The 24316-nt window shown below is 40.2% G+C and overlaps 2 protein-coding genes across 17 annotated transcripts in view; one reads left to right on the top strand and one right to left on the bottom strand.

Moving 5' to 3' along the window:
• Nucleotides 1-24316, bottom strand: part of MYPN (myopalladin) — a 114747-nt gene that overhangs the window by 13942 nt on the left and 76489 nt on the right. For 9 of the 10 annotated variants that reach the window (XM_086382720.1, XM_086382714.1, XM_086382719.1 and 6 more), the window contains 8 exons: nucleotides 18654-19247; nucleotides 17756-17894; nucleotides 7995-8216; nucleotides 6700-6849; nucleotides 5606-5688; nucleotides 4306-4432; nucleotides 2920-3127; nucleotides 1072-1237 (listed from right to left, as the gene is read on the bottom strand). In XM_086382720.1, the coding sequence (XP_086238846.1) occupies nucleotides 1072-1237; nucleotides 2920-3127; nucleotides 4306-4432; nucleotides 5606-5688; nucleotides 6700-6849; nucleotides 7995-8216; nucleotides 17756-17894; nucleotides 18654-19247 (1689 nt within the window). Of the gene's footprint in view, nucleotides 1-693; nucleotides 1238-2919; nucleotides 3128-4305; nucleotides 4433-5605; nucleotides 5689-6699; nucleotides 6850-7994; nucleotides 8217-17755; nucleotides 17895-18653; nucleotides 19248-24316 lie in introns of those variants that run through there. The other variant, XM_086382716.1, reaches the window with a different exon arrangement.
• The window catches only part of LOC147343021 (uncharacterized), a 46889-nt gene that overhangs the window by 9823 nt on the left and 12750 nt on the right, over nucleotides 1-24316 (top strand). Inside the window, exon 2 of one of the 7 annotated variants that reach the window (XR_015157109.1) lies at nucleotides 8006-8151. The exons of the other annotated variants lie outside the window; for them this stretch is intronic. The gene's annotated coding sequence lies outside the window, so the exon portion shown is untranslated. The remainder of the gene's footprint in view (nucleotides 1-8005; nucleotides 8152-24316) is intronic. 7 annotated transcript variants of the gene reach the window in all.

The raw sequence follows: 24316 nt of genomic DNA on the forward strand, positions 1-24316 counted from the left end.
TTTACACTGAAGGGTTAACTCAAGTATATTCTCTGTTCTTGCTTATGTATTACCAGAGGAAAATTCTGACCTTTTTATACTTAGACTTTTTAGATGCCAAGATTCTGTAAAAGCCAATATCCTTTAGGACAAATTTAGTTTACTGTGAAGAAATAATTCTCAGTAATAATAATTTCTCAGTGGCAGTTTCTGTGCACAAGCTGACCTTGTGGCATAAAAACAAAATGGCAAAGAATTAAGGATGGTTAGGGGAAATTGGGGAACCTAGTGGTTCAGATGGTAAAGAATCTGCCTGCAATGTGGGAGACCTGGGTTTGATCCCTGGGTTGGCAAGATCCCTGGAGAAGGGAAAGGCTACCCACTCCAGTATTCTGGCCTGGAGAATTCCATGGACAGAGGAACCTGGCAGGTTACAGTCCATGGGGCCGCAAAGTGTCAGACACGACTGAACGACTTTCACGTCACTTCACCTCAGGGGAAATTAAACAAGGCATCCATTTAGAGAAACTGGATCCTTAAATTTACTTAAAAAATAGGCATGTAGTGACAGATGGAAAAGGAGTATTGCCATAATGTTTTGTTTTGCCTTTTTTTTTTTTGCCTTATTTTATTTTCACTTTTTACAGTCAAAAGTTTTTGTCTGGGTACTAATATGACTCATGACATGACACATGACAAAAAGACAAATGACCAAAACATGCAAGATCTTTATAAATCCCTCAAACCTTTTCAAGCTTAAAAATTAAGGTTTTAGAGACTTTCCTGGTGGTCCAGTGATTAAAACTCTGCATGTTGACTGCAGGGGGTGTGGGTTTAATTCCTGGTCAGAGAACTAAGATCCTGCATGCCATGCAGTGCAATAATAATAATAATAATAAAGTTTTAAAATGGTGGGACATTGTACAATGGACGAACCCTCAGCAATAAAAAGGAATAAATTCTTGATAAGCACAGTTACATGGATAAAGCAAATGCATTATGCAAGTGGAAGGAGCCAGATTCAAAAGGCTGAAGACTTATTTGGGCGGCCTGATGAGCTTTGCTGAACTTGACCAAGTGTGGAGGCTGTACCTGATCCTCTCTCTGGTGAAAGGGATGGTCTCGTTGTCTTTCTTCCAGTAGAACACAGGCGGAGGCATGCCTATCACCCGGCACTCCAGTCTCACGGGGTGGCCTTCTGGAACACCACTGTTCTGCAGTTTCTCCAGGATTACAGGTGCCTTCTTTACTTCTTTGGCTGAATGAGAGAAGAGCCATGCTAGTTTGAATAGTAAGTGCCTTGGGCTCCATGCCTCAAATTCAGGACAGTTCTGGAACCTGAGGGAGCACCCACCCACCTTTTCTCTTCTTTAGAACACTTTTCAAGCTTCTTAGTGAAGATCACTGCCTTGATAAAAGCTCCAAAAATGATTTTAAAAAGAAATGAGAAAATTGCCTCTGCCTATCTTAAAAAAATTTTTTTTAATTTTATTTTTTCTGCCTATCTTTTGAGAGAGAACGCTCAAGGATTTGGGTAACACATGTGGGATGCAAATGGTAGGTGTGGAATTAAGGGAGTTTCTTTTATTGCTCAGTAGTAAATGCTGAGAAATGATATATTTTATGTACTAAATATATTTTGTTTTCTTTTTTAGAGGAGGTTATTTTGTAGAAGGTATATTGATTTTCCCTCAATATTTTACCTTGAGAAATTTTATTGCTCCATAAAAATTGAAAGAAGTATATTATTTAAAAAAAATTATGTTTCATAAGGAGGCATTTTTATTTTCCCCAGCAGAATCAGTTAAGACAAAAACACCTCCTATCTCAGGGTTCCAGAGGCCATACTTTAGCAAAACAGTGGGAAAAAAGTAAAAGCTGCAACCAGTGTATCCTTGCAGAATGAGCTTTTCCTACTCTGTTGGGAGAGGGGATTGAGAGTGGAAAAAAAGAAGATAATACAGAGGAAACAGCTACTAGCCTAGAGAGAAGGTTAACATTCTGATGCCGTCCTGATTTATTTCAGGGGCCATGCAAGGGAGGTAGCAGGAGAAAGTTCAATGGAAGAATTCATTCATTCTGAAAGCTAATTCTAGCTGGACTAACACCCCAAGGGGCTGACACCTCCCAGGGGATGATGACTGTAGGCATTAGTGTTTGCTGACATCATCTTGTAAGGTAAGGATTCATTTGTTTAGTTATTGATTGAATGCCTTCCATGTTCCAGGCACTGAGTCAGACATCAGAAATGCACAGAAGAACAAGCTTCTGTGGCCTCAGAGGCTCATAGTCTCTTCAGGGAGGCAAAGAGAAAATAGTTACACAGAAGCCATGAGTGCTATAAGAGTGTCTCCTTTCCTGAGTGCTGTGGACATAGAGGAGGATGTGCCTGGTGGGTCCGCTGTGCCTTTGTGGTAGCATATGAAATAAGTCTTAGAGAATGAGTAGGAGGTTGCTAGGCAAAGAAGGGCATTCCATGTAAAGGGACCATTAATACAAAGGCATAGAAGCTTGGGGTAGGGGGAGACCCTGGAGTGATGAACTGTAGGGCAAGTGACCTGAATTTCAGTTCAGTTCAGTTCAGTCACTCAGTCGTGTCCTACTCTTTGCGACCCCATGAATTGCAGCACGCCAGGCCTCCCTGTCCATCACCAACTCCTGGAGTGATAGTCAAATAATTAGTAATTAATTGATTGATTAATTATTACAATGACTATCATTTATTGCAAGCATGATATACACAAGGTACCGCATTTTGTTTTTGGCTTACTGATATGTTTTCAAGAGCAATGTATGGAACATGGCCCTTACTACACAGAAGGGGAAACTGAGATGAGGCTCGGTGTGGCAAAGGACAAAGGAATTACGTCAGAGGCTCTGCATATTTGGGCAGTAGCTTTGGAGGGAGTCATGTTTAGGGGTTCCAGCAGCAAGCCTTACCTACTACAGTGAGCTCCAAGCTAAAGGAATTCTGCCCAGTTTTGTTGGTAGCAATGCAGGTGTAGGTCCCCGCGTCGCGTTGAGTGAGCGGGTCAATGAGCAGAGAGTGGACTCCGGTCTCCCTGACCAGCATCTTGTGGGAGGTGTCGGGGAGGACAGGCTGGCCATTGAGCAGCCACGTCAGCTCCGGGGGCGGTAAGCCACTCACCTAATAAACAAAAGGACAGCTGAGGCAAATGACAGACTGATGATAGGCAGATTTATTTGGTGGCTGACTTCTTCATCCTGATCTGGCACCACATAGATAGTGAGGGAATGTTAGTGGTGAGAAACCTCTCCATAAGGGCATCAGGACAAGAGGGATCTGGATGGATGGGCGTGTGAATTTAAACTGTATAGTATTTGGACCCCAGTTTGGGTAATGATTATATACTAGATTAAAATGAATAAGAATTAAAAAGCTAAATAGATAAAATAGGCCTGTAGTGTCAGTTTCAGAGATAATATATTGCTTACATACCTAACGACCAAGAGGTGGCCAAGAAAGGGGCAGACATTAAACCAGTGTTCTCAAAGCTGGCTGTGTGTCATCATCACATGGGAATATTTGAAAATCCTGATGCCCATTTACTATATTAAATCAGAATCTTTAGGGAGTGGACCCAGGATGGGTTTCTTTTAGGATTTAGGGTGGAAGAAATTAACAGTCCATCCCAAATATTATTTAGGTAACTAATTTGAGGGCAAGATCCACCTAGAGGAGTGGATTCTATAAATATTTAACCTTAAACCTTTACTAATTTGCATCTTAATCTCCATAGCATTCTGCAGCGTCAGGGCAGAAGGAGAACTTAAGTTTCTGTTCATACTGAGTACTATCCATGCTGTTCAACTGAACCTATTTTCAAGTGGAAAAGTTAGAATATATTATAGACTAGTTAAAGGTGATGGATGTTAGCTAGTATTAGAAACCAGCTTCTGTTTTCATAAACTGCTTTGGAGCCAGTGACTAGAATTTTTTCAAAGGCTGTACCTCATAGCAGTTCATTTCAAGGATGTAAAAATCATCCTTATGTCTTTATGGTAATAAAGACTTTTCAGGTACCATACGGAAGATGTCTGAACTACATCACCTCTTTGGTTGTCTTTTACAAACATAGAGTTAACTTGATACGATACTTTCATCTGATATTAAATGCTCCAAAAGAACCTTATGAGTGGAAAAAAGTGGTCTCTTTCTCTCTTTGTTCCTCAGTCCCCTTTCACCAAAAAAAAAAAAGCCCCCCAAACCAACTATAAAACAAATACAAACAAAAATAGGTGCATACAAACAAATAAATACAAAATATGAACAGGTCTGGTGCCAAAGATGGTGCTGGAGGCTACCTTACAGTCCAGGCGACAGAGGCGCCCCTCGTGAGCCACCATATCCCCAGGAGCCTGCAGGAAATGTGGTCGGAAAAAGCGTTCCTGTAGGGGCTCTTTGTCTCTTTCTTGCACTCGGGACCTTCCTCTAAAACAGCAAGCACGTTCAGGCATTAAACAGTAGAAACCAATTCATAAACATATAACGTATAGGTATTTAGGCATGGCTATAGGGCTTGGAGAAAGATTTCTTTGGGGGGTGGGGGTAAGGGTTGCTGAACCATAAAGAAATAATAAGTAATAGCGCGGAGCTGGTGTGAAAAAAGAAAGTATTAAGTATCTCACCACTGTAGGATTATCTTGTGAGATCTGTAATTAAATAAGCAGGCTTTAGCTTTTTTCTCTGTGAAGTCATTCTGGGTTTCTGGGTTAAGTGACTCAGCTCCCCTTGCCTTGGGTTTGGCCAGTTGTTCAAAAGTTTCAAAATAAACAAATAAATCAGTATTCAATCTGAACCTCAATGAGAGCCAAAAGAGAAGTCCTGTTTTATTACTCAGAGCAAGGCAGCTGCGGTCCCTGTGTCTCTGAGTAATAAAATGTAACCCGGCTTATAAATTCTGCCAGACCATTAAAGATGATCATGAACCTAAATTGATTAAGACTGACCAACAGTAACAGCTGTTCTTGAAGAAGGGAAAAAAAAACTGAAGAAGAAGGTATAGTTGTAACGGTAGTGAAATACTGCATCTGAAACGTAGGTCACTATTTTTGTTTCTTTGGTAAGTCTAATTTAATTCATCCATGTCAGCACCTATGAAATGCTTTGCTAAGACTTTGTGGCACCATACGACTCAAGAGAAAGCCAGGCTGTCTCTTCTTAACATTAATAAAGTCAGAGAGGAGGAAAGTTAGTTGCTATGTTGGAGACAATTGTTATGTTGGAGATAATGACAACAACAAAAATCTTTTATTAGTATATATATACTCATTAACAGTTTCTGTTTTTTAAGGAAAAGGTAACTTAGTTCAGTCTGATTTATATATTATATGCACAGGTGCTAGGGATGGTTACAAATTTTGAACATTAAAAATGTGCTGTGAACCAATACTTCTCCAATTTAATACACTTGTGAATCACCTGGGGATCTTAGTAAAATGTACATTCTGATCAGTAGGTCTGGGTGGGGCTTGGAATTATGCACTTGCAACAAGCTCCCAAGTGATGCCAATATTTCAGTTTATAGGCCCCATACTTCAGTGCTCATTGCAGCAGGTACATGCTTGGGAGGGGCTGGAGAAGTGAGGTTCTCACTGTCTTTACCTGTGAGACTGACCAGCAGCTGTTAGTCGACTTCGGATGGGCAAACCTTGTACCATCAAGTGGCCAGAACAACTGATTCTCCCCTGAGAAACAGAAAATGAAGGAGATTAAAATAAAAAGAACTCCCTACTTTTTCAATATACATACGTTTCTCTGGACCAAAATTTTATTAGCTTTTGGCTATTACGAGTTTTTTGGAGGGGGGATAAAAACAATATAACTCTTTAAATTGCTGTTAACATTTCAGGGGAAAGGATTTTTAAGCATATTGTGATGCCTTTCATTTTTAAGCTGAAAATGAACAGACACAAATGTAAAAAAATTGAGTTCTTATGCACTTAATATTATTTGCAGGCACATGCAGAGATCATGGCCAAGTGTTTTTATGCTTTCCTCAATAGAGATTATCTTCAAAACTAACATTTTAATAGGAGTTGGTGAGAATAGAAATCATAGTTCTGTACCTCCTAGTCTCATAGTAGTTGGAAATATTTATTCTGCCATATTTTTTTTCAGTTTTATACTTATTTATTTATTTATTGGAGTATAATCACTTTACAATGTTGTATTAGTTTCTGCTATACAACAATGTGAATCAGCTATATGTATACATATTCTGCTAAGGGGGATTTTAAGTCCTGATCTCTTCAGAAAAGGAAAGTGAAATATTATGACTTTCCAACTTTTACCAAAAAAAGAAGAAAAAATTTTATGAGTGAGGGCTATTCACAAGTAATTTGCTTATTCTCTAAAGAACTAAAAATAGCAAATCATTCTTTGATAGATTGATTTATTGACTCTTCAAGAGAGTCAATGAGTTGATAAACACAAGATGTACTCTAGAGGCTGAGGCATATAGTTAGTGAATAGATGGTACTAATGTCCTCTTCAAAGGCTGAAGAGTGGAATGACCCATCAATGGCTGACTAGTCGTGTAAATTGTGATCCTGTGCTCCAGTTACACACAGTCTCAGCGCTCCTCATTCATTTTCCTCAGCAGTCCTTAGTAACTTGCACTTCTCAAGGTTTATTCACAATGATATCAACTGCTCCTTCCTCAGAATGCAGCACAGCGTGGAACCCTGAGTCTCCACCTGGGGGTTGGCTGCCATGATGGTATAGTTGCCGTCGTCGTCACTGGAAGTGGAGTTAATATGCAGAGAGCATGTCCCGTCTCCTTCACGCTTCATTTTGAAGTGCTCATTTCTCTTTGAAATCTGCTTCCCGTCTTTGAACCAGTAAACCTGAAATGAACAATAGACAAGGAGACTATGCACACTTCTGTACATCTTTAGAGGATCCTGATATAAGGAGTAGGATAAGGCCTGAATGGATTGCCATCTCTACAACTAGTAACCCATCCTTTACAAAACAGAGAAAAATTATCAGATGTATTACAATGACAGTATAATATGCTCCTCCACTTGTACGTATAGAATATTTAAGTAAAAAACTACAAATAATTTAGGATGGAGAGAAAGCTTTTGATTATTTTTATTGTACTTTATAATTAAAAAGCCACCCTAAGGGCCAGGCAGGTCTTCAGAGGCAAAATAATGAAAACTGGAATAGCTCGAAACTTTTCCTGCTAGAAGTCCCAGATCTCAGGGCCTAGAATAGCTGACCTTACTTGAAAGGATAGTATGGTGTGTTATACCAAGTGGAATGAGGCCAGGATTCACTTGCTGAATTCCTCATCTGACTAAAATTTAAGTCTACATGGTTTTCATGTTAAGTTCTGCATGTATCAAGGGGAATCTCTGAAAGACAGGTGAGTTAAAGTACGGTAGCAGTTGACCTTCTCTGCATTTCCTGGTTACCAAACCATACACGCTAATGCCATGTTAATGTTTGTGAAAGCAGAGTGAAGAGATTCCCTGCTGTAGACATTCCGGGTGTAAATCCTCTCTCAGCTGACTGCCAGAAAATCTGGTGACTCATAAAATTTTTCACCAGCCAGTGATAACGATATGACATTTTCTGCATTTACCAACCTAATAGTAATGATACAAATATAGCTCGCTTTGTTTAACAGGTTGGCTGTGGATATTCAGTAGATAATAAATAGAAAAAAAAAGTATCAGATTGGTGAATTTGATGGTTGAGAGGATCAATAACCCCAAAGAGAGGATTGTGACTAAGAAAATTTATTTTCAACTTTTGCAAAAATTTTAACATGCCCATAAGTAATCTGATTTGTTTTCTGCCTACTTAATGATTCTATTCCTGACTGTATCTTTTTAGTCAGATTATCTGGCCTTTGTTAATTTTCTGGTATTGGTTTGTATTCTCTGTATGGATATTTCACTAGAGTCGGATAAGGCTTTCTTGAGGGCACTGAGTCTACAGATTTGTACTGTTGGTTGACTGGCTGTTCATCTTCCCCTACCTTTGGGACAGGTATCCCAACAATTTTGCAGGTGAATGTCACTGGAGAGCCTTCGGTGACCCGGAAGTGCTTGAGTCTTTTGTCAAAGATGGGAGCTATACACTTGCCCGTGGGGATCTCATCATGTTGGATTTCATCGTCTGATTCATCAACAGGGGTGCGTTCCAAGCGAAACTCTATTTCATTCATCAGCCTCTGCTCAAAGCTTGAGATTTTGTACTCCTGTCAAAATGGCAAACATGTTTTAATGTCAGTTTCTGTGGGTGAGGAAGAACGTGTTCATCAGTATAATTTGAGGATGAAACTTTTTAAGATTCAAATGTTAGGTTCATATCATGGAACCTCCATAAACTAGGCACGTTCCATTTCCACTTCCTCACGATGGAGCACTGAAGGAGATTTGGGTCTCTACTGCAATCCCAAAATGTCCTGATTCCTCACCTTCATCATGGAGTCCCAGTAGAATCTTGTAGGGAATGGAATGAAGATGGAATGTAATTTCCATAGCTACTAAAAGTGTCCATCTTGATATACAGAACTATCTGTATGGTGTTTTGGCAAAATTATTCTGAACTGCATTCTAGTACTTGCCTGCATCACCAACTTCCTGTCTCTACTGGGTTTTGCCATCAGAAAACCTGTCTTCATAACTCTCCTTTGACCCCATGCTTGCCTTCACAGTATCTCTGCAGCCCTCACAACAAAACTATTTGAGATAATTTTCTCTCTTATAGCCTCATTCCCTTGTCACCTTTTCTTTCACTAACACACTCCAGTTAAGTTTGTGTTCTCACAGTTCTCCTGACATTGCTGCTGTCAGGGTCTTCTTATTTGCCAAATCCAGTTGTCACTTATCTGTTCTTGCCTTACCTGACTTCTGAGCAGCATTAACACAGATGACTACTTTCTCCATTAAAAAAAAAAAAATTATTTATTTGGCTGTGCCAGGTCTTAGTTGCAGCAGGCAGGATCTTTAATCTTCGTTGTGGTATGTGGGAGCTAGTTCCTTGACCAGGGATCGAACCCGGCCCCCTAACCTCTGGACTACCAAAGAAGTCCTTACTTTCTCCTTTGTAAAACATTTTTTTGTTGTTGTTGATTTCCATGACACTGTATTGGTTTTCCTTCCCTTTCTCTAGCTGTTCCTTATCAGTTTCCTCTGCTAGCTCTTCCTTCTCTGTCCTGGATTGTCTCATCCAGTCCCACAGCTTTACCTGCCTCCTGTGTGCTGATGACTCCACATCCATGTCTCTCAGTCTGGTTTCTCTCCAGAACTCATATACCCAATCATCTACTCTATAGCGTGAAAGTCATAAACCCATCAATTTATTCTGTGTCATGGCTTGGGTACCTCATGGACACTTGAAACGTAGCCGGGTGCAAACGATACACACTTGGTTTCTGTTCCCCAGAGAATATACTCCTACCCTGCTCGTTTCCATTTTAGGAACCGGCACCAGTATTCATCCACTTGGTTAAGTAGTTAAACTGGTGTTTCTCACATTAGCTATGGTGAAAACCAAATTTTAAAAATGGGTATTTTTCAACCTGTTCTTCTTGTAAAATAAAAATGAATTACTAGAAAAGTGAAATATTAAAAGCATGCAAGATTATGTTTGATAGACATAAAATTTCTCTGTCAAATGCTATAGAAATTTCTTATTGGTTACTTTCAATTTCCATAGTTATCTCAAGGTGGAGAGATGACAGCTTGCAAATTGGCATAGGTTTCAGACCATGCTTTGAGTGCACCAAGTTAACTTAAATCTAGAACTTATCCTGGATTCTTGTCATTCCCTCTCCTGCCCTGTTCTATCAAGCTTAAATGTCACCTCCGTAAAACAGCCTTCCCAGGCATTTCATCTAAAGTAACTCCCTATTGTAATTCTCTACAGAGCATTTCTTGCCATCCAGTATTATTCTTTTTAAAAAACTTTTGAAAGATTTATTTTTATTTATTGATTTGGCTGTACCAGGTCTTAGTTGTGGCACGTGGGTTCTAGTTCCCTGACCAGGGATCAGAACCTGGGCCCCCCGATTGGGATCACAGCGTCTTAGTCACTGGACCGCCAGGGAAGTCCCTCCAGTATTATTCTTGCTTGTTTGTTTATTGGTTAAATGATTGACTCTCTCTAAGCATGTTAGTGTCAAAAGAGCAGAATTCTTGTTTGTCTTGCTTCCCACAATGTCAACAGTACATATAACAGTGAGTGCGTGTCTCATGGCAGGGGCTCCTTGAGTACCCAAAGGATGGAAGAATACATGAGTGACCTGGAGGCTGTCATTTGTTCCTGTATCTGTATCTCTGTATCTCTGTACCACTGTATCTCTGAGGAATCCAGAGCCAGGTGCCTGGGGTGAGGGTGAGACCTTTGGTTACACTTGTGACTCTAGTTAACCATAATTTTATGATTCAGGTAGGTTCCCTGCAGATGATACTAGCATGCCCCTGAAGTGAATTTGGGAGCACCAGGCTGATTTGCATCTGCCCTATTCATAGGCAGAATAATTGAGTTCAGGACTCATGAGATGTAATCTCAAGCTATCAAATCACATCACTCATGTCTTCTAGTTATTGTTTTATATATATCACTGCCTGAATTTGTGTAGAATTGGCACTTAGGAAACACAGAAACCAAATATTTCTTGGTTTTAATTTCTCAGAACCAATTTTAAATCTTTCTTCTCAGCCTCATCTTAGACTGGGTAAACAAAATAAATCTACAGCAGCTCTTTCAGAGTAGGAAAAAATTATGACTCTCCAGTTAAGTGTATTCATTTTTCATCAGATAACTCAAACCAATTAAAGTAAAAGATTGTTCACTTCTAATTTGAAACCTAATTTAGTTTAAAAGTATTATGACTATTTTCTACATTTGGGGAGTTTTTTTTATAGTTAATACTTAAAACTTCCAGCTATCTACCTATTAGTTTGAACCATATGAAATTGCCATTTTTTGAGGATTAAAAGTGGTAGAATATCAGCAATTTCAAATTATTCTCCCTAATACTATACAATGAACATATTTTCCATAAATACCTTAACTAATCTTACAAATTTGAAATATTTCCTATTCTTCACAATTTAAAAATCCCACAAGGAGTTCATTTTTCATCTTTGTTGAATTGCATTCATGCTCCCAAATAGGTATTATTTTTCCTTTTAACAGATATGTTTGTTTTTTGGATGCTTAGGAATAAAACCAGTGAGTTATTTTATTCCCTTACTATGTGAGGTTGGTACTAAGTTGTTTTATTATTTTAAAAATAATAGTCAGATGAATGATTCTCATAGTTTGCAAACCTCACATGAGATCCTGGAGTTCAGGATAACCCAGGCTTTTTGTGAGGGTGGCAAGAGGTCTCAGGTTCTATGGCAGCTCATCTTGTTTTGTTTAAGTCCCCAGATGCCCAATCCATTCCATACCACCTGTAGCCACTATTTTAGTGGAGTCCTTGATCCAAGCTAAAGAACCTTCTCTGCAGCTTCTCCTACTGCATAATGAGTGAGGGCTGGTCAGTTCCTGGCTTTCTATATTGAAAGTATGAACTAATTTTTCCAAACAAGTATTATTGTGCATGGTGGTAAGTGTTGATTATGTGTATACTTCAGGGACAAATAGGTGATAGATAAGGCTTTTAGTACTTGCCTGAGAATATAAAAACTGCATTGTCTCCATGCATTCCAATCTTTAGGAACTTGATTTTACCCAGTTGGGACCTGATTTTATGGAATTTTTAATGTTTGAATTGATTTAACCAAAGGAACCATGGAAACAACATAATGAAAATATGCACATTTTGTTTTGCTATAAAAGTACACTTATTGGTTATATATTTACTATTTTACCAGTGCTACAAATTGGGAGGTAATGAAAACAGATCACTCAGTGAGTTATCTAAATATACTATTTGTTACTTTGTACTGAGGATACAGTTGTAACCAGATCTTAACTGTAAGTTTCTCCTGAGGTAACAGAAATTTCAAAGCAGGTGTTCAAGGACAGGTTAGATAATTGAGATTCTTCATCAGAAATACAAAACAGTCAGGAAGGAGAAGATCCAGTGAGATGACTTTGGAGAGAGCTAATAATGTTTGTCTCATACCTCCAGTCCCAGAGTACCTGCGTTTCACCTCCAGGCTATTGAGGGAGATTAAATAGACCCATCTGTAGCACTTACTGTTCCTCCAGTGGGTGGTATCTGACTCCTGCCTAAGGAATCTAGGGTGAGAAACAAGGTGGGTTATTGTTGATGGGCAAGTGATGGCTGCTTTCAGTGGCCCGCACTCCTGCATGGTGTCAGGTCAGAGGACTGTGATGATTCCTGTCATGCACATGTGGACCGCTATGAGAGAAAGCCAGCATGGGCTCAGCTTTTGTCCCCCTGTGGCTGGGAAAGGAAGAAGTCAGGAACAGCAGTTAGTGAAATGGGGGATGGAGGGAGCAAAAAAGAGAGAAGTTGGCCATACTTCCTTCCTAGTTTTAGATGTCCCCATTTGTAGGGGGGTCCCTGGGTGTGGGGTGTTTGTGTGTGGGGTCTTATTCTTGAATAAGGATTAGGGTGTTAGTTACTACAGGAATTGGACATTGCATGTTTCTGGATCAAGATTGTATTTTGCAACAAAGAAAACATAGAACCTTATGTGAACTAAAAGTGGTCAAAATAGTTTTGCCATTACCTCATATTTGAGGTGGCCAGGAGCAGGAGAAGGATTAGCCCCACTGAATAAATTTAAAAGGAGAAAGGGAGAAAAAATAAAATTGCATTTAAGATACAATTGTTTAAGGTGCCAGTTATATGATGTATGAGTCACAGATGCACAACCAAATAAGAATACTGTAGGTCAAGGCATTTCTATGAAAGATTTCATAAAATATGTGGGGAGTTGATTCTTAGGGAAAAGAAAACTATGCAACTGTGTGGCAGGAGTATGTGGCCTGTTTCTACAGCAGCATATCTTTACAACTGGGATGTTTACAAAGATGCATACCATGTCCAAAGCAGGAATTGGTGTAGGGTGTTTTTTTTTTTTGAGGAGAGGAGGGGTGCTTTGCTCCTGAGAGGTGGTTATCCCAGGAATAACTACTCCTCTTATACATAAATCAAGGTTGTCATTCCAAATTGTGACCGATGAGATTCAGGTTTTCTAAGGACATTTGCAAATAAGCAATATGTTTAAGTTAAGTTTGAATGTGCTTTCTGCAGTGTTCTGCACAAAGGTTGTGCTACTGACGCACTGTGGGTGGCTGTGCACTTTGAATTTCCAGGACTGGATTTGTGCTGTGGTCTCCATTTTCCCTTGCCCTGTCCCCTCTGTGAGAAGAAGCAGGAGTTTCTGTGAAGGCTGCTTGTAGGTGATGTCTGTGCTCAAAGGAGAGAATATTTTTCTGTGTAAATCTGGTCTGTGTGGCCAGCAAGTCAATGACATATGGCCCATCCTTTCCAGGCTTATGTTAAAGACCTTAAGTGGAAATGAATTGCACAGAATTTCAGTTGCTCTATGAAAGAAAATGAAAAGCCAAAATATTACTTCAGAAGAATATGCCACTTGAAAATATAGGTTCTTTTTTTTTTTTTTCTTTAAAGATAATCCTCTTTAGGCTGATAGTTTGACAACTTGAGGCATTTGGTTTCTGGGACACATCTGCAGAAATTTCCTTCAAATTGTCAGAGTGGTGGAGAGTACTTTCCTTCTGCTGAGAACCACAGTGTCATGACATACTCTAATCAGATATGTCATTGCCAAGGTTCCGGATTTCCAAAACATGGGGCATGATCTGACACTCAGTGCCCTGAGCTGGGTTCTGAGTCTGGGCTTCGGGGCAAATAACCAAGTAGGATCAAACCAGCTGGAAGAGCCTGCTCAAAGGGCTCCCAACCAACTCTGGGTACAGTGTGTGCTAAAGGAAGTTGTGTGCGTTAGAGAAGGCATTCTCCTTTGTTCCTGGGACAGCCCACAGTATGGGCAGCAGATCAAAGATTCCTAGATAAACTTTAACATACACAGAGGATGTCTTCTTTTACCATGTATCTAATACTACATGCCACCTTCAGTAGAAATAACCAGGCTTCATAGCCCCCCGCCCTATCCTTACTGCCAGATTCTTAGAATACTATAATAGGCACTGGTGGTACAGCATTCTATAAAACAGACTCTCCTGTGGAGGAGGCAGACCTCCTTTTAAAGTATTTAAAAATACTTCAAATCCAAATTTTGTCTTTAAGAATAAATAATCACTAAATGATTCACAGATTTACCTTTAAAGCTTCAGTTAATGCCAGAGCTTTGCTTAATTTTGCTATTTTTTAAAGTTTTCATCTCTTTAGTCAGTTGATTTGGAGAAGGCAATGGCACCCCACTCCAGTACCCTTGCCTGGAAAATCCCATGGATGGAGGAGCCTGGTAGGCTGCAGTCCATGGTGTTGCTAAGAGTCAGACATGACTGAGTGACTTCACTTTCACTTTTCACTTTCATGCATTGGAGAAGGAAATGGCAACCCACTCCAGTGTTCTTGCCTGGAGAATCCCAGGGATGGGGGAGCCTAGTGGGCTGCTGTCTATGGGGTCACACAGAGTCGGATACGACTGAAGCGACTTAGAGCAGCAGCAGCAGTCAGTTGATTAAAATAGATTATTATCATGGTGATAGTATCTATAATTAGGTATAATCAGAATCCCTGTAGTCAAGTGAGATATTTTCTATAGAGATGCAACAAATCCAAAATTTTCTCCTTGGTCAAAAGTTTCATTATCCTATCTGAAACTAATATAAATCCCAGAGTTGTGACTTAATTCAACAGATATTCCCTGGGCACCTCCTCTGGGCCAGACACAGCAGGGGTGCAGCAATGAGCAAGACCCTCCTCCCCCGACTCCAGCTCTCAGGGAGCTTGTGACTAGTACATCCTGGGTGAACCCACAGCAGATGACATGGGACACTTCATTGTTCCATCACTCAGGGTCCTACCATGCCCACGGTGAAAAATGTAAGGCCAGTGACACATGGTACTTTTATTAGAAAAGAAATAGATGGCAAGATTATTTATTTGCACTCAAGGGAGAATTTTCATGAAGAATTCATGGTAAGAGATGAAAGAGGTAAGATTTAAATAGAAGAAATGACTAAGGCGCTTAGAGAAGAAGGAGATTAGAGGAAAAAAAGGCAGAGCAAGAATTAGGTATTTTTTCCTCCTTGTCATACAGGAGAGTATCTGGGAGCCACACTTTTAAAAGTTTTCATTTGAAAAATGGGAGGGAGGATCAGAATAAAGAGATGGGGAGGTTTCCAGAGAAATGAGGTCAAGGATGAAAGTTGAAATAAGACATTAAATGTCTAAAGCTAATGTGGGAGTAAAAAAATAGATCATCTATATTCCCATGTACCTAGAATGCAGGTATAGACAGCTGTCAATACTCATGTTTCTTTATGATTCTTTTCCACTTTTTCTAAACAGATTTTCTTCTTAACTTCATCAGTGGGCCACAGCACATTTAAACAGTTCTTCATGACTTTTCCCCTATTGTTTCCCAAGACAGCAGTGAACAAAACAGTATTGTAATATGGCCTCAAAACTTCCTCAGATCAACATCTACCAACCTAATGCAAGCATTCCATCTCAGATAGCTCCTTAGTTTCCTGAATTGCATTATGTAGCTTGGCTTTCATTTCATTTCATTGGCACAGAATGCTGTGTAAGATCAATTCTGTAATTAACATACTGTAGTAACTCTAAGAATAATAATCGTCAGAAGAACACTGACATGTGTCACAGTTTTCAGATGGGAAGGCTTGAGATACTTTTTGAGACTCCAAGTTCCTGCTGTTAGCCTTGAATTTAATTCATGATGGAGGCTTAATAGAGTTCTACTGGATTTATAGCACTCTACTCATGGAAATTCATGTTTACATGTACTCACAGTTCATATTAGAGAAAAACCCTACTTTCCCTTTAGTTGGGCAATGGATTAGCATGAATCTCCCTACAGAGTAACCATAAAGGTAAAACCAGACAGACCCTGTGCTGACTTGGTATCGTTTTTACAGGGTTCTAATCGCTCCCTGTCTGAGTTGTAAAAGACAGTCTGAACACAGCTCTGATTTCAGTGATACTTAGAAGGATTAACAACCACAACTGTGATGACAGTATTATAGGAAAACAAATCTGTGCTAGACAGAGCAACGTTTATGGGGTTTGGAGGTAATTGTCGTAAACTGCAGAAGACTGCAGAGGTTCAGGGAAAATGTGTGAATGTCTTGGAAACCAGGCCTCTGGTTCCTGTTCTACCACTGACCTGACAGGTTGACAACTGTGCCTCAGTGTCTCTATCTAGAAGATGGAAAAGAAGCATAGTTGCCTTGGTATTTGCCTCCCAGATATGTATGAATCTGATGAAATGATATATGAAAAGTGTACTTGATTATGGCAAGCTTAAATATTTCCAATTGCTTCAAGTCAATAATTTAAAGTCAATTTTAAAAAACATTTTAAAGCATTATTTTGAGCATTTTAAAAAAGGTATTACTTGATGTGAACCATTTTTAAAGTCTTTATTGAATTTGTTGCAATATTGCCTGTTTCATGTTTTGGTTTCTTGGCCCTGAGGCATGTGAATCTCCCCTACCAGGGATTGAACTCACACCCCCTGCATTGGAAGGCAAAGTCTTAACCATTGGACCACCAGGGAAGTTCCAGTTTTGAGTACTGTAGACACTATATTCAAAAGAATGCACTCAGTAAGAATTTCCCAACATATAATACACTAGTAAAATACTGTGTATCAGTGGCTCCACTGGAAGTAAGATTTAAAAACATGAAGGAAAGCAGCATATGGTCAGGGGAGTGTCAGATCTTGTTTCCAGGGTCACTTATATCACAGACTGCACAATATTTGACATACAGTTTTCACTAAAATTTTATGTTCTATTTGAAAATCAATTTTAATCAGTTCCTACCTGAGGAAATAAACCAAGAGTTAAATTATTAAAATATATATCTGCATTTAAAAAATAACCACCGTACAGAAAGCAAAGATAAATGGCTCAGGACTTCCCTGGTGATCTAGTGGTTTAAACTCCATGCTTCCACTATAGGGGGCATGGGTTTGATCCTTGATCAGGGAACTAAGATCCTGCATGCTATGTGGCACAGACGAAAAAGAAAAACTAGTTCAAATAAAATAGTGTTTCTTTCATATAATGCTTGCATATGACTTTCCTTTTTCTCCTTCAGGGTAAACTAGAAAGCAGGGGGTTGTACAGGTTGAACCACAGGATATTGGCTAATGGCTGTTTCACACAAACTTTAACCTAATGTAAAGATTGAGAGGAACTGGTGAGCAATCCCCAGGCACATTAGGGTTGAAGGAATCAGATAAGAGACAGCTTGGAACTCCAGAGTTCCTTCAAGTCCAGATCACCTCAAGGCTCAGATATTGAAATGTCTCAAAGATGTGATGGTGTTTGCCAATACTGAGCAGAGGATTGCTGGAATGGAAAGCAGACTATCTAGTCCCTCTCAACCGACTCTATTCTAGGTAAACACATGTAAACAAGTAAACTGAATTAGCTATTGGGCTAATGAAGAACTGTGGGTCCATGTGGACAAATTTCCTGCACAAACCATGGTCAGTCTGGACTCTGCCTTCCAAAGCTGCAGTGTCAGTTTCACTGAGGTCAGGTGACCTAAGGACTGAATTAAGCAAACTTACATTCCTTACAATGAAATTCCAATAAATCATCTGAACCCAACAGTCTTACCTGCTGGTTTGATCTGACATCACTGAAATTCATCTTTTTTCCCAAGTCTAGAATCACCGCATTCTTAGTTTCACGGATGTAATCATCACTCACTGGGTGGGAAGACTTTGTATTTTTCTTCATTAGTCCCTGGGATGGCCTGTAAAATTAATTCACCCCTAAGTCACTCATGAAAAGCCCTGGTCAGGGTACAAAGGCCTAGGAATCAGAGTGGTTGGAATGACAACCATACACCAGGAGTCATCAAGCACTTATGTAGGGCATCTTGTGTGCAAAAGTTGAGCGCTGAGCAAAGAATCTGCGTATAGAGGTGTTTTCAGTATTTAAATTATAAAAATATATTTAAAATGCCTGCATGCTAAGTCACTTCATTCATGTCTGATTCTTTGTGACCCCATAGACTGTAGCCCCCCAGGCTCTTCTGTCCATGGGATTCTCCAGGCAGGAATACTGGAGTGGGTTGCCATGCCCTCTTCCAGGGGATCTTCCCAACTTGGGTCTCCTGCATTCACGTGGATTCTTTACCATCTGAGCCACCAGGGAAGCCCATATTTAAAATAATCACGTACTTTTGTCCTAAGGTGTTCAATATCCATTTTGTCTATGAGATAGGATTATAAAGGATAAATGATAGTGATAAGTGACAGGCCTATCCTAGACTAAGCTATTCTTATGCAGACCCCTTCTTAAATGACATCTTTTACATCAAGAAACCTCAATGAGGGACCTCCCTGGTGGTCCACTTGTTAAGACATAACCTTCCAATTCAGGAGGTGGGGGTTCAATCCCTGGTCAGAGAGCTAAGGTCCCACATGCCTTTTGGCCAAAAACCCAAAACATAAAACAGAAGCAGTGTTGTAACCAATTTAATAAAGACTCAAATTTCAGAGATACTTACATGGATGGTGCGCTTTTAGGCAGCCCCATGGCATTGGTGGGTGGGATGGCAGGGAGAGAAGGCAGAACGGAGCTGAGGAAAGCCACTGGGTTCTGAATCCGGCCAGTGGGAGAGACAGGAGCTGGGGACACACAGCGGGGCTGAAACTGGTTTCCGCTGGAGATGGAAAACGTGAGTGGCAGTTGTGCTGGCTCTGTTGGAGCTGGAGTGGGGAGCGGCTCATTTTGGATGGAGGCCCCTCCTAGAGATTTGGTTTGAGCCAAGGGGTGAGTAACTAAGAGGCTTTCTTTGCTCACTGTCCTCTGCATGGCTTGAGGAGTGCTGCTCAGGGTGAACACTGGAGAGCTGGAAGGGGACACGGAGGCCACAGTGGTACTTGTAGAGGGGAAGAAGTGCTTTGGCCGGGCCAAGCTGAATGTCTGTGATGGAGGGGCCTTCGCATGCTTGCTGGACACCGTCACTGCCGGAACAGTAGTGGAGTTCAAAACACTCATGTTGAAAGGAAATTCCTTAGGAGATGAAGGAGATGGGTTTTGCAAATGGTGTTGTTCCAGTAAAACTTGGTTGTGAAGCTGTTGTAGCTGACTGGAGTCACTGCACACAAAACAAGAGTCGGGGGAGAGAAGAGAAACTGTCACCATCGCCTCACCCATCAGAAAGTGTCCAGACAGGCTCTTTATTGTTGGGTTGGTCAAAAAGTTCTTTCAGAAATCAGAATGAACTTTTTGGTCAACCCAGTATCTGCTAAAAATGCACAGCCAGAGCGGCCAGCAATCAGCCAATCAGTTTCTTGTGAGCTCTCTCCTTCTTTCCAGATCTGTTTGATTGCCAGGAAGAAGGGAAAGGCCACCACAATGCACAACTCCATGAGGCATCATTTATTGACATTTTGTGCTTTGTGTTGTGACCCTGGTGTTGGGCAACACAGCAGCCCCATTTTAGAATGTTTATAAATTAGGAAGAAGAAATAGAAACAATGGCCCTCTTGTTGGGAATGCTTAAAGTTCCAAGATGAGTAGATAGTATCTGGGTTAGGGGTAGGTAGGCCATGAAATTAAAAGACGCTCCTTGGAAGGAAAGTTATGACCAACCTAGACAGCATATTAAAAAGCAGAAAAATAAATAAATAAATAAAAAGCAGAGACATTACTTTACCAACAAAGGTCCGTCTAGTCAAAGCTATGGTTTTTCTGGTAGTCACATATGGATGTGAGAGTTGGACTACAAAGAAAGCTGAGCGCCGAAGAATTGATGCTTCTGAACTGTGATGCTGGAGAAGACTCTTGAGAGTCCCTTGGACTGCAAGGAGATCCAACCAGTCCATCCTAAAGGAAATCAGTCCTGAATGTTCATTGGAGGGACTGATGCTGAAGCTGAAACTCCAATACTTTGGCTACCTGATGGGAAGAACTGACTCATTTGAAAAGACCCTGATGCTGGGAAAGATTGAAGGCGGGAGGAGAAGGGGACGACAGAGGATGAGATGGCTGGATGACATCATCGAGTCAATGGACGTGAGTTTGAGTAAATTCTGGGAGTTGGTGATGGACAGGGAGGCCTAGTGTGCTGCAGTCCATGGGGTTGCAAAGACTCAGACATGACTCAGTGACTGAACTGAACTGAACTAGGGTTAGGGTTAGGGTTGGGCTCCTGGACAGAAGGTGTTGAGCTACACACTGATGTTAGTTACTAACACTAAAGAGGACTGAATTCCCCACAAAATGTGCTGGATTCATCACTCTGCCTCATTTTAGAGCAAACCTTAGCAAAGCAGCTGGATATGTCTTGGTGTTTCTCATCCTCTTCTAACAACAAAGCTTTATAGATAAGGTAACCATATGTTTCGATGCATTCTAGACCATCCTCCTTTATGCCTGTTTTCCTGCCATAATTACTACTGGTGCTCTTTTGCTCTCAAAAATATCATGGTTTCAATGCTAGATTATATGGTCACCATAATTATAAATGTTGCCTTAGACTTGGCTTGTGCCTAAAAAAAGGAAGATGATCAAGCTGGGAGCACTTTCTCTATTTAAAGAAATCTGACTCACAGAATCGTATGATTTGCCTTAAGTCCCACAGTCTAATACTTTCTCTTAAAATAGTTAATTATTTTTTAATAAATAAAATGGAAAATGTCTAAATACTATGCTGCTGCTGCTGCTGCTAAGTCACTTCAGTCGTGTCCGACTCTGTGCGACCCCATAGACGGCAGCCTACCAGGCTTCTCTGTCCCTGGGATTCTCCAGGCAAGAACACTGGAGTGGGTTGCCATTTCCTTCTCCAATGCAGGAAAGTGAAAAGTGAGAGTGAAGTCGCTCAGTTGTGTCTGACTTTTAGCGACCCCATGGACTGCAGCCAACCAGGCTCCTCCATCCATGGGATTTTCCATCCATCCAAGAGCACTGGAGTGGGGTGCCATCGCCTTCTCCACTAAATACTATATATGCATCAAATTGTCAGGGCTGTCAAGTTTTGCTGTTTAGGAGACTCTCCTCTTGAGAAAATAACCATAGGAGGAGCCACAAGTGAGCCCACAGTGCTTCAACCACCATGGTTTTATGTTCTCTGAAAGTATACCTGGAACATAGAAGATGATCTGCTGAACATGAGATCTATTCTACATTTTCATACCATTGGGAAAGTCAACACCAACAATATCAAGTCAGGGGCTTCTCTGGAGGCTCAGTGATAAAGAATCCTGCTGATGCAGGACACATGGATTCGATCTCTGATCTGGGAGGATTCCATATGCTGTGGAGCAACTGAACTCGTGGGCAACAACTATTGAGCCTGTGCTCTGGACCCTGGAGCCACAACTGCTGTAGCCTGTGTGTCCTAGAGCCAGTGCTCTGCAACAACAACAAAAGCCCCACCCCCCACCCCTCCTGCAATGAGAAGCCTGTGCAGGGCAACTAGAGAAAAGCCTGCACAGTAGCGAAGACCCAGTACAATAAAAACTAAATAATAAATGAAACTATATATTTTTTAAAAAAGATTGAGTCAGAAGGCTCTCCAAACCTTGATTTAAAAAAATCATTGGAGTTTAAGGCAGTTTTCCTTCCCTTCGTTGACATTTTTGATACACAATATATGGAAGAGTAACTTCACAAAGTAGAGACCAATCTCTGCTTTCATTAAAATACTTTCTCCTGTCAAATGCTACATACTGTATGATCCTTTGTTAAACTATGAAAACTCTCATCTTGGATTAAACTAAGAATTTAGAAGTACTAGCCCCACTTGGCAGAGTAACTTTCTTCCCCCCTTTTAGAAATTAGTATTTAAGCTGAGAGAATAAAGTAAAATTAATTAAACCTTTTCATTTTATTTAGCAATCAAGAGAAGTAGAAGTATCTTTCTTAGATACCCTTAGAAAAATGTACACAATTAACATTATTTCTGCTGGTGTTAACTTTCCCAATGGCATGAGAATATAAGACCTTTACACTGTTAATGGATCTCATATTTGGCAGGTCCCATTCTGTGAATCTATAGCATAAAGACAATGTTGTGTGATTTTTAGGACAGGTTTGTATTGTATTCTTGAGTAAATTTTAATCTGATGATGATGCAGAAATATTTTCTTGTGGTTTGGAAGTAGAAAAAGTAGTATATGAAAACTAAGTGATCTTAGAAAGCTGGGGATGAAAAAAAGGGGCCAGGAAGTCACTTGATATTGATTCTGATTTTCTTTTAGTTCCCATTGAATGAAAACCAAGAACTAGCTTTTAACTTTAAGTCAGACTTTAAATAGCATCTTGGCCCTTATAATTTAATGCAGTATATTGGAGGGTCACAAACCTTAAACATAATGATATATGAGATACAGCATCAAATTGTTTTGATTATCTAAGATTCTGGAAGAATTCATTTGAGAATAATGTGTCTTTTTGATTGATAGGCTTCCCTGATGGCTCAGATGATGAATCTGCTGCAATGCAGGAGACCTGGGTTTGATCCCTGGGTCAGGAAGGTCCCCTGGAGAAGGGAATTGCAACCCACTCCAGTATTTTTGCCTGGAGACTCCCATGGACAGTGGAGCCTGGCGGGCTACAGTCCATGGTGTCACAAAGAGTTGGACATGACTTTTTTTCTCCAAATGTTACTAAGCTCTATCTTGTTTCAGAAGGGATTTAAAACACCTGTTTCAATTTGCTTATTCATTACAACAGGGCAAGGTGTCAATTCTAGTAGTCAACAAACTTTTATTGAATCTTCTGTATGTTTACTTTGCTAGGTGCTATAGGATATACAAATATGCCTCAGATAGTATGAACTATTCAGGGCTTAAAAAAATCTTTCTATATATGCATGTAACACAAATAACGAGTGGTTATTTACATACGACATATTTGTTGTTGTCATTCAATTCAGTTATAGAATTTACTATTTAATAATGATACACATTGCAGTGAAAGAAGAAAGGAAAAGTTAATTACAAAGCATACAAAACCCTAAACCTTTCTAATTCAAAATAACAGCCTATCATAAATTGCTGTACGCTCAGCTGTTCACATCTTGTTGCTGTGAGGATTTCTGAAATCAGGGTTATACCCAAGCTTTCTTTCTGTAGATTATCAACACTCTCGGGTTATCTGAAAATATCTTTTCTCTTGTCACAACTTAGTTAAAGCATAATGCTCAAGAATATGGCCTCAGCAGAAAGATTTAATCCTAATCCTGGCTCTGCCACTGATTATGTGTGTGGTTTGGTGTGGTTTCTAGGTTTTTTCGACCCCGATTTCTTCATAAGTAAAATAGGAGTAAGTAATTTCTCTTCACATTGTTGTGAGAATTGGTAGATGAATCACCTAAATCAATTGAGTGATCAACAAATTGTGGCTATTATATTTTTCAGTTTCTGAACTACAGATGCCAATTTTAAGATTTGTAAGAATGAACATGGGTTTCAAAAATGTTAAGGTTGCTTCTTATTGTGGTTCTGGAATATGAAAGAATTTCTTAGGGATTTTAAGTGGTTGAGATAAAATGTCAAGGCTTCATGATAAGCACTGTAGAACAAACTTGGGCTATTGTATCAAGTACCTTTGAAAGCAGTTTTGGCGACAACAGTTGGGGCGGTGTGCTCTGGAGCCAGCTCTCATTGGCTCTGGAGAGGAGATTGTGCACACCTCATCCCAATTCCCAGTTCAACGATCTTTCTTTAGTAACTTGAAATCATCCCTGGTGGGAGGAAATTGGCAAGTGCTGCAAGTCAGGGCTTCCCTGCCTCTGTTGGTAATTAAAACATTTGCCAGTGCACCACTGATTAAGATAACTAATTCTGGGTAAATGTGTCCTTGCAATCAGATTTAGCTGTGGTTTTAGCAGTGGTAATCATGCTGGCTGTGCAGGGAGCATAAAAGGCAAAGAAACCTCACTAATTTAGGCACCACTGGCTAGAGAGTCAATTGGCCTGGGAAAGGATCCAGGCATAGTTTTTAAGTGTAGGTGAATTGTTCTTAAACTTCAGCGAGCTTCAGAATCCTCTGTTGGGCTTGTTAAAAAGATAGAAATCTGGGTCCCACGCCCAGGGCTTCTGGTTCAGTAGGTCTTAGTGGAATACTAGAGCTTGTATTAGTTCTATCAGGCCCCAAGGGGATGCCAGTGCTTTGAACAGCAGGCCTCTAGGTGATTCTTGCCTGCATCCAAGACTGAGA

The sequence above is a fragment of the Bos grunniens genome, chromosome 28 (assembly GCF_055505025.1).
Source record: "Bos grunniens cultivar Pamir isolate PY7600 chromosome 28, Bosgru_T2T1.0, whole genome shotgun sequence".
NCBI lineage: Eukaryota > Metazoa > Chordata > Mammalia > Artiodactyla > Bovidae > Bos > Bos grunniens.